Source organism: Pieris napi, chromosome 23 (genome assembly GCF_905475465.1).
Source record: "Pieris napi chromosome 23, ilPieNapi1.2, whole genome shotgun sequence".
In the NCBI taxonomy this organism is placed as follows: Eukaryota; Metazoa; Arthropoda; class Insecta; order Lepidoptera; family Pieridae; genus Pieris; species Pieris napi.
Genome location: NC_062256.1, coordinates 4,345,312 through 4,360,339, shown reverse-complemented (window position 1 = coordinate 4,360,339; position 15,028 = coordinate 4,345,312). Strand labels below are relative to the sequence as shown.

Below are 15,028 nucleotides of genomic sequence, written 5' to 3'. Positions count from 1 at the left end.
CAAAAACACTAGTGGCAAAATTAGATTCGTTGATGTTGCGAGGACATTAACATTTTAATTAATGATATTTTAACCTCTAGTATATAAATGAGGAACCCGGTAAATCTTTAACCAAATATTACTAATTACTTTTGTGCTCGATATAAATAAGTTTAACATATCCACTCTCACGTACGTGGATACTACACTATCCAAAAAAATGCCGCATGAACTTGTCGTTTAAGAAAATGACATCTAGTTGAAACTGAGGTTAGAGATAAACGTTTTTAACGACGTAGAATGATAGCTTAGGAAATAGTTCACCCAATAAACTAGAGATGGCAATGAAATTTGATTAGTAGTTTGTAAGACTTTTTGGCGGGAAGTCAAACTAAGCGGGTGTTTTAAATTTTGCGTTTTTTCAATAATTAATTTTTTTGTATATAATTGTTCCTTTTTTTTTCTGTAAATAGAAAATTTGTAACATTTTGTGAATAGTAGATAATAATGAGTGAAAACAGCGCCGGGGGGCGGGCCCCCGGTGACAAAGACGCCAAGAAAAGAAAATTAGAGGTGACTAATGAAAACTATAAAGTGTTCACTAAACCAAATTATAAAAGACAATTTCCAGACAACCACAGCACGGATTGTGTGGTTTATGTGGAATCCCAAGAAGATGAAAAGTTAGGGAACAAAAATCCCATCACGTTAACTAAATTATTCACGGACAATGTTAAAGGAATAGTGGGCGTACACCGAGTGAATGCTCACAAAATCGGCATCACTTTTAAAAAACCAGCTCCGGCCAATAATTTCCTAAAACTGGACAGTTTTTTAGGAAGACACAAATTTAAAGCTTTTGTTCCATCTCACCTGACTGAACGACGACGGGCGTCATACGATATGTGCCCAAGGAGCTAACAAATGCGGAAATATATAAGAACATAATGTGCGACACGGAAGTGATTTCCGTTAAAAGATTCATGAAAAAAGTTGACGGAAAACTGGTCCCGCTCGGCACGATTTCAGTGACTTTTGCTGCCACAATGCTGCCCCAATATGCATATATACAGATGTTCAGATACCCGATCCACACCTACATTCCACCACTGCTGCAATGCTTCAGATGTTTCAAATTCAATCACTCAGCTCGAGTTTGTCGCGGAGAGCAAATGTGCTCGTCATGTTCCGGCCGGCACTCCTACAAGGAGTGTGATGTAGATGAAATTATATGTATTAACTGTAATGGCAATCATTTAGCAATCTCCAGGGATTGCCCCATTAAAAAGAAGAAAATGGAGGAAAAAAATAATAAATATCTTAATCTCAACAGAAGTTATGCCACTGTGGTGAGTACAGCTCCCATAGCCCCTCAGATGTTAGACCCTAAAGAGTTTCCGGCTATTACTAAGCCAAACAATAAAAATGTGACTACAGGCCCGTTCAATGCACAACAAATTCTCAATAACGACATTATCATTAATGCCATAGTAAAATCACTTATTACTCTGGGTAATGATAAAAACGACACACCCATTACAAATAAGAAAATTAAAGAAATACTTTTAGCTAATTTATTAAACTAAATAATGGATACATTTTTAAACATAGCACAGTTTAATATACAAAGCTTACAGAGTAAGAAAGCCTTATTGAATAATTTTTTATCGAAACATAATATTGATATCTGTTTATTAAATGAAACTTGGCTTAAAAGCACTAGTATAATTCCAAACTTTGCACCATATAATTTTATATATAAAAATTCAGTTAATACCCATAATGGTGTGGGTATACTAATCAAACAAAATTTACAGTATGATATAGTTAACACTACTTTTTCATGAATCCGTTCAAAATATCTGTGTAGCTGTAGAAACATCTATGGGCAAATTGCACATTCTTTGTGTATATTGCCCTCACAATAGTGATGTCAACAGGTTTAATATTCGCACAATGAAAAAGGTTTTACTTGAAGTACCTAAGCCATGTATAATAATGGGAGATCTAAATGCACACCATATAGTTTTTGGATGTCAATCAAATAATAGTAGAGGCAATAGTTTATACAATCTCATTGATGAACTAGACTTGTGTATTTTGAATGATGGGAGTGCTACAACTGTTCAAATTCCAAACAGAAATGCATCTGCTATTGATGTTACTTTGGTTAACCCAGCAATAGCTCCTCTTTGTGAATGGCGAATTCATGATGATTCAATGGGCAGCTACCACTATCCAACTCAGGTTGTTGTCAATGTAAAACCATCCACATATGAAGTCCGGCCTGTGGAAGAAAAATACATATATTGTAAGGCTGATTGGACTGAATATTATAATTTATCTGAAACATCTTTTTGTCAGTTAGACACTGAAAATACAGAACCAATTGCTTTATACAATAATTTTATAAATATTTTGTGTGACATCAGATCAATTACTATACCTAAACAAAAGTCTAGACAAACTGTGAAAGTCATGAGGAAACCTGTTCCCTGGTGGAACCAAACATGTGATGATGCAGTTCGAAAGCCCAAAAAAGCCCTGATACAGTATAGAGCTTCACCTAGCATTTCTAATTTTATAGAGTACAAAAAAGCAGATGCTCAAAAGAAAAGAATACTTAAAGAAGAAAGTATTAATTCGTGGCACAACTTATGTAGTAGTTTCAATAGAATGACACCTGTTTCTAGAATATGGGGTTACATGAAAAGGTTCAAGAGAATAGGTTCATGTCATGATAGATTTTTCAATGATGAATGGGTGCCTTCATTCCTAGATAACATCTCTGATTCAAATCAAATAAATTTAAACAATGTAAGTGGTATTTTAAATGATTCATCTGAAAATAACAGTAATTCCTTTCTGAATAAACCATTTACATTAAATGAATTGTACATATCCCTCAAAAGCAGAAAAGATACAACACCAGGGTTGGATAATATACCATATATTTTAATTAAAGAACTACATCCTAATGCTATAGAAATCTTATTAAATATTTATAATATACTATGGGAAAACTTGTTAATACCAGATTCATGGAAAACTCAGTGCATCATTCCCATCTTAAAGCCAAATAAAACTGCAAAAAATCCATCATCATACAGACCCATTTCATTATCATCGTGTTTAGGTAAACTCTTTGAGAACATGCTAAAGATAAGATTAGATTATTTTGCTGAATCGGAAGGAAAGTTACCAGATATTCAGTTTGGATTCAGGAAAGGTAGAAGTTGCTCTGAAAGCTTTGTATCTTTCATTGCTGATCTCAAAAAAGCTAAGATTAGTCACTCTAATGTTGTTTGTGTCTTCTTAGATGTTAAGGGTGCATTTGATAATGTTGATATTGAGAGCCTAATCAAAATTTTACATAAATTGAGTATACCAGGAAAAACTCTAAATTGGATTTTCAATTTCCTGCACAACAGGACTATATATGTTAAATTTAATAATAAGTTGCATGGACCTAAACAGGCCAATAAAGGAACAATGCAAGGTGCAACTTTGTCACCATTGTTGTATAACTTGTATACATCACAAATACTGGATTATGTAAATATACCCCAGGTTAAAATATTGCAATTTGCAGATGACTTACTTTTGTATAGTGAAAATCAAAGTTTAAACATAGCGGTTAATAGCATAAACACTGCATTAAATAAACTTCAGACTTATTACAGAAATTTTTTGAAATTAGAAATAAGTTCAGAGAAAAGCTCAGTTTTAGTATTCAGTAAAGATCCATTTGCACACACTGTAAATATTTCCTATAACAATGATAAAATCCCTATAGTTAATCACCATAAATTTCTTGGTGTAGTAGTGGATGACAAATTAAAATTTGATAAACACATTCAGTACATATGCCAAAATGCCATGAAAAGCATTAATGTAATGAGAAGTTTGGCAGGTACTTTTTGGGGTTCAGATCCAAAAACTTTGAACATGCTGTACAAAAGCATAGTCAGAAGTCATTTTGACTACAGTTCCTTAGCTTATATGAATGCAAATAGTACATTACTAAGAAAACTGGATGTGATACAAAATATTGGACTGAGAGTAATAAGTGGAGCTATGCGCACCACTCCTATAAACAGTATGGAAGTAGAAAACTGTATACCTCCACTGTGCTTGCGACGCTTACAGTTGGCTGAGCGATTTTGTTTGAAGGAGCTGGCAAATGAGAACAGTGTTATTCTTGGTAGAGTCTCTTATCCTGTAGAAATAACTCAGTCAATTGAAGCAAGCAGCATCTCAATAAATACACTGATTTCAGGCTTGTTACCTGAAATTCCAACCATAATGTCATATATTAAAAACTTGACAAATAATATGCACACAAGTAATAAGTGGCCAATTTACAATAGCCCTTATAACTCTTTACTGAACTACTTAAATATTCAATGTAATTTAGACTCTGTTAAAAATAAGTTTGACTTTTTACAATTTCTAAGTGATAAATCAGAGTTTTATATTATATATACTGATGGTTCCAAATGTGAGACTGTTAAGGCAGCATTCTATGACCCACAAATGAAATTAACTAAATGCTTGAGATTACCTATAACTTGTAGTATATTCACTGCTGAGGCTTGGGCAATATTAGCTGCTTTAACATATGTAAATAGTAATGTAAATAATGTAAATATTTTGGTTGTAAGTGATTCTAAGAGTGTTTTAACAGCATTGGGTAATTGTAGCTTAGGATATAAACAGAATTATATTGTATATAAAATTAAGGATTTACTGTACAATTTAGAAAAGCATGTAGAATTTGTATGGGTACCCTCCCACAGTGGTATAACTGGCAATGAGGTTGTGGACGAGGCGACTCGTCGGGACCATGACGATGATTTAACAGACTCTTTCAAAGTGCCTTTCACAGACTATTATACGCAGATAAAGATTCATCTCAAGAGAAGATGGAAAGAATATTGGAACTACAATACAGAGGTATTAAATAAAGGACAATGGTACTCAGAAATACAGAGAGATTTACCAATGATCCCGTGGTATAACAGCTTCAAATACATTAATAGGAAGTTCATAACGTGCATTAATCGCTTACGTGTAGGACACTGCTGTGTTCCAGCACATCTCAAGAGGAAGAAAATCATTCTTGATGATAATTGTACATATTGTTCAAAGGAAAATGCCGATATAAAGCATGTCTTGTTTGAATGCGAAACGTTTAACATCCAACGTTTATTACTTGCAAGTGTCATTAGTGATGTCGCAGACGAAAATTCATTAAGTGTTCCCCGCCGCCCTCAAGATTTACTATCTTATCGTGCTTTTTTCTTACCTGTGTTTAAATTTATTTCAAACACAGTTGAACAAATTTAATTACATAGAGTTAGTTGAAATATTTCCAATTGTATACAATAGTTTTGTATTAAGTTATTTAGTTTTAATATATTATACTTAATTTGGATATAATTACAATTTGTATTAACGTAATAGCTTAAGAATGTTTATGCTAATATTATATTTATTATTTTTGGTATAAATGTAACATTTGCACGTTACCATTACATACTTTTAAGGACCTTATGTAATTCTATGATTCCGACTGAAGGACTCTGTATCCATGGTTATGAAATAAATTATTTAAAAAAAAAAAAAGTAGTTTGTAAAAAAATTTTCAAAGTATTTACCCGCTACCGGCTAATCGCTATCGCTAATTTTTAAAGTACAGAATTGTTTTAGAATTTTGTAAGTTAAATTTCAAATCTAGTAAGTATTCTAGCATTCGCAATTATTATGTAAGTCCCTATGTATTTAAAATTCCGTTTTTAGTATAAGAATGTATTTATATTCTTATATTCTTCCTTCCATACTTTAAGTAAAAAATATATCTATCTATCTCTTAATAAGATACTTAATTATATAATTTAATCAAAGACATTATGGAATTCGTGATTCCTACAAGAATCTTTATGTTCATAGACGCTAAAAAGCTATTATTATTTTATGCTGATCTTCAAATGTTCAGCACTTGTATGAACAAAAGATACCAGAGAGAACCAATATTTATAGGTATCATGATAAAAACCACACTTGAATGCCATCATAAGTTTCTAACATTAGAAATTTATATCAAAACCCTTTTTTGTGCCCTAATGGCACTAAACAATTTATGTTAGTACCATTACAACACTAAGACAACTTATGTTAGTGGAATGAAGAGCCTTATAACTATACTGATCCCTGCAGTTCCCCTACAGTACAGTAACTCGTGTTTGTACCGAGATACTTAAAGCAACAGACAGAGGGTATTCCACAAAGATCAGGCAGTCCCACACAATGCAGTAATATTTTATGTATCACTTAAGTACTTCAAATGCCAACTAAATTATTACAACTACTTTACAGAATTATCGAAAAGAATATTATCAAAGTTCTGCATCACAATAACTAGCCAATATGTAATAAACATATTGTTCACATTAACAATTTTTTGAATGTGCAAGTATTAATTTGTACAATTACAACATTGTTTAATATTTATTATGTTGGCCCACAATTAAAAAGATGTATGTTTTTAAAGAAACCATCACCCAATGGACCATTAAAATGTTAATTAATTATAATTGAATTCATTTTCAGTTAAATATGCTGCCATCGGGGAGTTATAGAATCAAAATAATACATTACTGTAATCCTCATTTAATATGGGTAGACAAAGACAATGTTTTAGAGCAAATTGGTATCTATGGTATTGTACCACATGGAAAAACAGTAACATTTAATCCAGAAACAAATTCATACTGCTTGACGGAGTATGAAAACGACAAGTGGCTGCCAGCTGCAATGAATCTTATGAAGGAGTTCTTTGCTGATGCAACAGAGATATGGTTTTCTGTGATACATTTGGATGATGGGTAAGTACCAATAAATTAAAACAGTAGTGGTGAGTTTCTGACATGATCTATGTGCTTGACTTGAGAACTGGCAGTAAATTTAATTTACAGTTGTATGTTTATTTATAAATTTATTGCTATGGGACAGGATTACTTTAAATTATTCTCTTGCAAACAAGCAAGAGGATAATTTAAAGTAAGGTGTTTACCGCTGCCCATGGACAAATGCAACACCAAAGGTTTCCAAGTGCATTGCTCGCCTTAAAGGTACACTGTATTAAGAGTCTGTATGTCTGAGGTTCCATGCTGCCCGAGCTCTCTGGCTGTGTGAGCATCCATGAGCGGTATCACTTAACATCGGATGAGGCTCCAGTCCATTGTTTAAGAAATCTAATAGTTTGACATTTTATGGAGTATGGCATTAAATTGAGTTATGTTAACATGAGCCAGTGATGCCAACTCCTACAGAATGTTTTCAACCAACAATAATAAATAAATAAATAAACAATAGAATCAACTTCACATACCCCTAAGTATTACTTTTATATTCATATACCCCTTAGTGTTACTATTATATTCATATTTACCACAACATTTCAGTAATTTTTGCCAACGTGGTTTTTCACTTTAAATTTAGGGGGAACCAAGATGGACTGGCACTAAATGTAAATTTAGAAGCATTTCATTGATTGTGAACTCAACATACTGCTTACAATTTAACGTATATCACTTCGATAGATTATAATCTACCGAATAATAATACGTTAAATTGTAAGCAGTACGTTGAGTTCACAATCTTTCGACAGTTTATAATCTCGCGAGGTAGATTACAATCTAACGGTATTTACAATTTTACGTTAACATGTACATTGTGTTATGTGATTACTATATGATCAAATGATTTTTGACTTATGACTTTTTGATGTCTTTGAAGGTTTTAGGGAATAAATTTTTTTTAAATGTAATAAGAGGCAAACGGGCAAGAGGCTCACCTTGTGTTAAGTCACCGCTGTGTATATCACCGCCCATGGACACACATTGCCAGAAGGCTCGCAAGAGCGGCTTTTGAAGAATTGGTATTTATTCGCTCTTTTCTTGAAATACTAAGTCGAATGGGTCGAAAATACTGTAGTGGACAGCTGGTCAGGGGGTAATTTACGCGTGGCTGTAACTGAAATATCAAAATAACACTCCAAAATCGACATTTTATACTATTTTTTTTTAATTGTATTTCTGATGCATATTTGAAAATACCTCTCAAACCAAGTCAATAAGAACCCTAAAGTTCCTTTTGAGTCTTTATTTAAGGGTATTTGAAGTTGGTCCTACGAACATTATGTTGGCTACACTGAGTCCACTTACATGTATTGATTATTATTAAACGATATTTTTAATAATTCCAGTTGTATATTCGACGGAAAGCACAAATATGGCGATATTTATTGCAATACTAAATCTGGTCTGAAAAATCTGTCAACATTTCTAACAAAGTCATCATTTGCAATTAATGATAAAGGTGTGTTTCATCAAAAGTTATCACAGAAGCTGCACACCAAGCTGAATTATATGGACATGAGAGATGTTATTAGAAATCTTAATGTATATTATAAAAAAATTACGAACAAATTTGAATTATACGAAAAAGATTTAAATATGAATAAAAGTGATGTGCTGGAAGAGGTCAATTGGAAATTCGAAGAGAAAGGGACGGACAAAGATTTTGCTATGAAAACGTATGGGCAGAAAATGGATGAAAAACCGAAGAATATGAAGATGTTTAAGAAATTGGAAATGTTTCAAATATGGAAGAAGAATATGGAGGCAGAGACAAAAATTTGTAAGTATTGTTATATAATATTTATCAATAATTAAAAAGCCGGCAACGCACTCGCGAGCCCTCTGGCTTTGAGAGTGTCAAAGGGCTTATGCAGGTAAGTCTGAAAACTGAAATTATAGATTAACCAAACGACAAATTACCATTTTTAAGTTAAATAAAGTCAAAGTCGTCTCGCTTTCTATATTTCCTCATTCTCTTTGATAAGGTGGAAAATGTCATCTTCATAATTAGTAATGTAGTTAGTTATAGCCCGAAAAGCAATGTTGTGGCTTCAGCGTGCGACTCTTATTCCCGAGGTCGTAGTATCGCTCATACGAATCTGGGCCTCAGATCTGAAAAGGTTGTAGCGCCACTACATTATTTATTTAAAACCCGAAACATTGGCGATTAACGCACATAATATACTAACAACATTTATTGTGTAAATAAATGACCAGTGCGTTCTAACACTAATGATGAAGGACGTACGTTGAATGGTGGCATAATTTAAAAATTGCTTGATACTAATTGGTAATTATGTACGAGACCTTATAATGTGATAACGCCCATGGATACTGTCAAATTCGCGTGAGTTGTCGGCTTCTTAAAAATTGCTAGGGTCTGTGAGGTGGCTTCGATCCTGGGTGTGCAGATGAACTTTCTGTCTTTCTTCTGTCTTCTTTAACACTCGCTCGTGCAGTAAAGGAAAACATCGTGTGGAACCTTAGACCCAAAAAGTAGAAAGCGTTTAACAGGCACAGCAGGCTGATCACTTGCCTATTAATTACAAAACACATACAGAACTATAAGGTTGTAGCGCAACTGTTTTTTTTTAAGGACTGTCAGTCCTAATGATTAAACTTAAACCACAATTATTTTGACACGAAACTGTCTGACGTGAGTTTCGTTATATTAATACCACGCTTTTTTCCTTAGCATCAGCTAAAGAAGATAAGGAACCGAACATTGAAATCAAAGAAGAAATTAAGAACGAAATTTTCAATGTCAGACCAACCCAAAAAAAGGAATCTAATGTATTAGAATCTGAAAAAGCTCCCAAAATGGAAAATAATAGCGATGAAGATATTAATGATTTAATGCAATATATTAATACAAAATATCCAAAAAGAAATATAAAAATGAGTAAAAATGTAATAAAAGATGACAAAATAAATTTAAACACTATAACCTCTTCAATGTGTAGTTTTGTCGACAATATAGTTACGCCAGTCGTAATGGTGCATTCGAAATTAAAAAAAAATATAAAACCCATATTTACAATGCGGGATATACCATTCAATGAACACATACAGATTGTGTTAAAAAAAATGTCCATCACGCGGCCAATGTCGATACAGTCCATCACTTGGCATACGATTCTAAGGGGACACAGTATTTTCATCATAGGCCCTAAGTTTTGCGGTAAAACTATGGGTTATCTGGCAAGTGTCTGCCGTTTAATTAGTGATGGGACACCTGAAATCAGCAATTGTGTTGGGCCTATATGTATCATCGTCTGTGCTACAGCTGAATCCGTGACTCAAATCGAGAAGAACGCTAAAATGCTTCTTGGGTTTAAAGATCGGATTCTAGCTGTTTATTCTGGGGTAGATGATTTGTTTATTGCCACAAGTCTTTTGAATGGGTGTGATCTGTTAATATCCACACCATCGGTTTTAGTTCGGTTGCTGCAAGATAATGATTTTGGTGTTGACTTACGCAGGATCAGAATCATCGTTCTGGATGATTGTGAACGAATGAACGAAGTTTATAGAAGAGAGCTTAAATTCTTTGTTCAAAAAATTAAAGAGGTCGAAAATTCCAGGTCTAATAAGGAGCTTAAAGTTCAATTTGTCGTTGCGTCCAGGATTTGGTGCGATTTTATGGAACCGCTAGCGAAGAAAGTCCCTGATGCTGTTATAAGTATCGGTGCATTCCCGGAATGCGTGATCTATTCGAAGGCGAAAATGACAGTTAGCTTTGTGAAAAATGATAAAATTGGGTCTGTCTTAGAGTTTTTGGACGAAATCGATGCGTCAAAGAAAGTAGTAATTGTGTGTAGATTGGATGATGAGGTAAAAATTCTGGAGAAGGGGTTGAAATGTCGCCAAAATTACATATTTGCATGTAATAATGAAATGAACCTGTCGGATCTTCACAATCTTAACTCGAGCTGGAATGATTATGACGCACCTTTGATAGGCCCGATTCTTATTTGTACAGATGAGAATTTATCCCATCTCAATATTACCGATGCAAATTATCTCGTCCATTACTCTCTACCCAAAGCGTATTTCTTCTTTAGAAAACGATTTTTCGTTTTAAACGAAAAATACCCGTCGATTTTTCATTCGAACAACGATTCTGTCAAAATTAAAATTATCCTCGAGGAAGTGAATACGGACAAATTACCGAAGATTTTAAACTTCGTAAAGAGGTGCACTAAGGATATTCCGCCTGTTCTGGATGAAATCTGCAGTAAAATACTAGCTGAAAAGGATGTGATGAAGGCTGAAACATTAGTTCCGATTTGCGGTAACCTTTTAACCTTGGGTTATTGCCCAGAGTTCTACGACTGTCGGAATCGTCATTCGGCGTTGAAGGGCTACGATGATCCACCTAAATGGGTTCCTCGATATGGGATTGTTACTTTTAAAATCATTCATCTCCACACAGCTGTAAATTACTCCGCTCGCCTGTTAACTCACATTGAGAATAGTAAACAAATCAAGTTCCCCGCGATGCACACCCTTTCTATTAAACTTGGCATGTATTTCGGTAATGTTGCGAACAGACAACTTCACGGTATACCAAAAGTAGGCGATATCTGCGCTGTGTCGGTGAAACTGGATTCGTTCGCGAGGTGTCAAGTCGTAAAAATTATTTGCCGAACTCGCGGTTCCTACCGAGTGTTGATAAAGCTATTAGATGAGGAGAAATATGAGGAAACAAGAGATATATATTTATATCATTTGCCGGAGAGTCTAATTTCTATTGAAACGTATACTGTGCAAATTCGTTTGGTAAATCTCCAACCAAAAGATAATGATGTGACGTTTTCAGAACTGGCTCTTGATAACATTAAAAGCCTTGTTGGTGATGAAGATTCTTACGTAAGAGGCCGTATTGTTGGTGTAATTGGAAACTGTCTCTTTTTTGATACGTTAGAAGTATGTGAAAACCTTACATCGTTAGACCGAGTCGTTGTTAAGCATGACTTGAAACAGGAACTCCTACAAATGCATGCGGAAAAATACCCTGATCATTTTAATAAAATTAAAGAGTTGTGTGGTCCAAACTTTTCAACAGTCCCTACCTCAGCTGTGAAGAAGACTAAGAAAAAGAAAGAAAAAGGCACCTGGGCGCATTTGAATATTGGTGAAATAGAGGGAATTTTTATTACTTCCGTAATAGATCCCGAGCAGTTCTTAGTACGTGTTAGTAAATTCGAACCGTGCATGCAGGTTTTATTAAAAGATATTGAAACATATATAGACAGCAACCCAGAACCGTTGATAGATGCGGAAGTGGGTGATATAATACTGGCGAAATTTCCTAACGACGATGTATACGAACGCGCGAGAGTCGAGAAAGTTGAAGGCAACATGATAAATTGTTTCTTTGTGGATCAAGGCGACTTGGCGTATGTTCCATTAAAAGACGCGATGCCTATAGCAGATAAATTAATTAATAAACTCCCTTTCCAAAGCATTGAATGTCGTCTAATAGGTGTTAAACCAACTGGAAATGTTTGGACAGATTTCTGTAATACATGGCTATCGAACTACGCGGATGAGGGAACAAAGCACTTCTTCGCTAAACCTTTTAACAAACAACCGGCCACTACTACCGGTGGCAATAAATACTCCATCGCTTTAGTAGATACAAGTTCCAGCGCTGATATTATTATTAATCAATTGATGCTGGATTTAAATATAGCAAGTACATTGGAAGATGAAATTCATTACCTTAAAGACGTCGTGCCAAACACGGGAACGCCTGAAGATTGGGAAAATCTAGACAAAACTACACCAGATATTCCAAATGTCTCGTCTATGCCTAAACTGATACGATCAGTTCCTTTGATTGCGTCTGATTGTGATTCAAACCAATCAGATCCCTGGGAAATGTACAACATGGCTGACTTTGCCTCCCACTTAAAGCAACCTCAAAACACAAAGCAAGCTAAACAAAATCTTCCAGCGATAATGCCTTTAGCCGATAATGCAAATACAACCATTTCAAGTGACAAATCAAGCTCTATTGATCTTTCAGTATCTAAGAGTAATGATTTAGATTCAGACGACACCGGGTCTTCGACAAAACCACAATGCGCCATCCTTGATGAAACACGACAGCCCAAGCTCCTATGGTGTCAGGATAAAGCCGTTGTGCAGATAAAAATACAACTAATTGGCGTAGAAGAATACGAAATGGCAATTAAGGATCGGTCAATAAAATTCTCAACACATTTGCATGAGACGAAGTACGCGTTTGACTTTGAACTTTACGGCGTTGTTGATACGGGAAAAAGTTCACATTCAAATAAGGGGCAATATATATTAGTGAAACTGGTAAAAATATTGCAAAAAAATTGGGCTACTCTTGGAAATTTCGATGGAATTAAGCGATGGATTGTCTATGACGTTGACAATTTGGATACGTCGTCTGATGAAGAAGTTGTGGATGATTCTATAGTGAACATTGTTAAGGAATTGCATGAGAGGGAAGATACAGATAGTGATGATGATGTGGATTTTATATATTATTAAATATTGCTGACCGTGACTAAAATTTTATATGTAATAAAGTCCAGGACAGTCAAAGGCCAGACGTTTTCAGTATAGTATATGAGATAGCGGCTCTCACTCTAAACTTGGTTACTTAATGTTATATAGATATTATAAGTTTAAGTTTTAAAGCAGTGGCTTGAAGCGTGCGACTCATCCCTGAGGTCGTAGAACCCCGGCTGTGCGCATTTAACATTCGCTCGTACGAAGGAAAACATCGTGAGGAAACCGGCTTGCATTAGACCCAACACGATGGCGTGTCAGGCACAAGAGGCTCACATACTTGCCTATTAGATTGATAAATGATGAAACAGAAATCTGAGGCCTAGACCTAAAATATTGTAGCGCCGCTTAATTATTTTATTTTTATTATAAGTTTAATTAATTTAAAGCTTAGTAATAAGAAAAAATCCCATCTGAATAAAGACTCAATAGTGTTAATAAAAAAAAGAATTAGTGTTTTTGTACCAGTATTATAAAGAATATATATCTCATGAAAATGTCGTGCCAAATTTTTACCAGTTTCAGGTTTTTAATCGACTTCAAAATGGAGGTTTCTCAATTAGACCGTATATTATTCTTTTGTATTGGAAAGGAGATATCCGAAGGTATAATAAGGAACCCAGCATCTGATTATTCCAGAAAAATCGAGGGGATACTTCCAAAATTGTAGTGGCGTCTAGCGCGTTTATTATTGTTTTATAAACTACTATTTAATAAGGATCTGGTTGTTATGATCTTCTTAACGATTTATTGCCATTACCTGGTGTTCGGTCTTGATTTTTTTGTTACCAGTACATTTTTTTAAATAAATTTTCAGTTTGTTTTTTTTTTAAATAAAGTACGTAAAATCGTATCCCCTTAAATAATTGTCCCCAGGTGAAAAAACAATTTTTTGTTACGCTTGGTGTTAATGTGATTATTTATATCTGCTGATTATGATATTCGAAAATAATTGCACTTTTGATGCACTTCAATTTCCCTAGTGAAGTGCATCATAATGCTATTTTGCATTAATTTAATTTACATACGAACATTCATTTGCTAATAATTTATGCTAATTCTAATCAATCCTATACTGGTGGATGTTTAGGTGCTGCACTGCAATTTTAATTTGAATGGTGTGATTGGGCTTATTTAAGTTACATTCCAGCTTAAGGGTCCACAAAGTTTAGGCTGTCGATGCTTCACTAAATTGTTATTGCACGTTTTTTTTTCTTAGTCATGTAACGCAGGGGTCTCCCAACTTTCCAGCCTTAGGGCCATACTGATTACTCCAGTAAGTTCCGAGGGCCAAAACCATATACCATAAACCGTATACAACAATGTTATGAGTTAGCCCATGACCATATCAATGTAGATGTCATATTAATAATTATTCTAAGGTAAACTAAATTTAATTTGCTATAAAAAATATGTTCTTTAAAAGGAGTTTTCAAGTATACTAGCTCTCCGCGGGCCGGACAAAATATGTCAGTGGGCCAGATGTGGCTCTCGGGCCGTAGTTTGGAGACCCCTGATGTAACGTATACATTAAATGTATTAAACGCTCACCGAGTGAAATTGACAATTCTAAG

At 34.4% G+C, this 15,028-nt stretch overlaps 1 protein-coding gene across 5 annotated transcripts; it reads left to right on the top strand.

Annotated features, from left to right (window-relative positions):
• Positions 1–59: 59 nt before the first annotated feature.
• On the top strand, positions 60–13,673 carry LOC125061085 (putative ATP-dependent RNA helicase TDRD12). Of its 5 annotated transcripts, none has more exons than XM_047666219.1 (4): positions 60–99; positions 6,592–6,866; positions 8,249–8,682; positions 9,604–13,673. In XM_047666219.1, exons 1-4 carry the CDS (start codon positions 88–90, stop codon positions 13,431–13,433), a joined length of 4,551 nt encoding a protein of 1,516 aa, XP_047522175.1. In that variant the 5' UTR covers positions 60–87; the 3' UTR covers positions 13,434–13,673. The 5 variants fall into 5 exon arrangements, with proteins under 5 accessions (XP_047522175.1, XP_047522174.1, XP_047522176.1 ...); XM_047666218.1 differs by having other exon boundaries at positions 73–99; positions 9,598–13,673; XM_047666220.1 differs by lacking the exon at positions 60–99 and adding an exon at positions 5,613–5,718 and having other exon boundaries at positions 9,598–13,673.
• Positions 13,674–15,028: the final 1,355 nt, after the last annotated feature.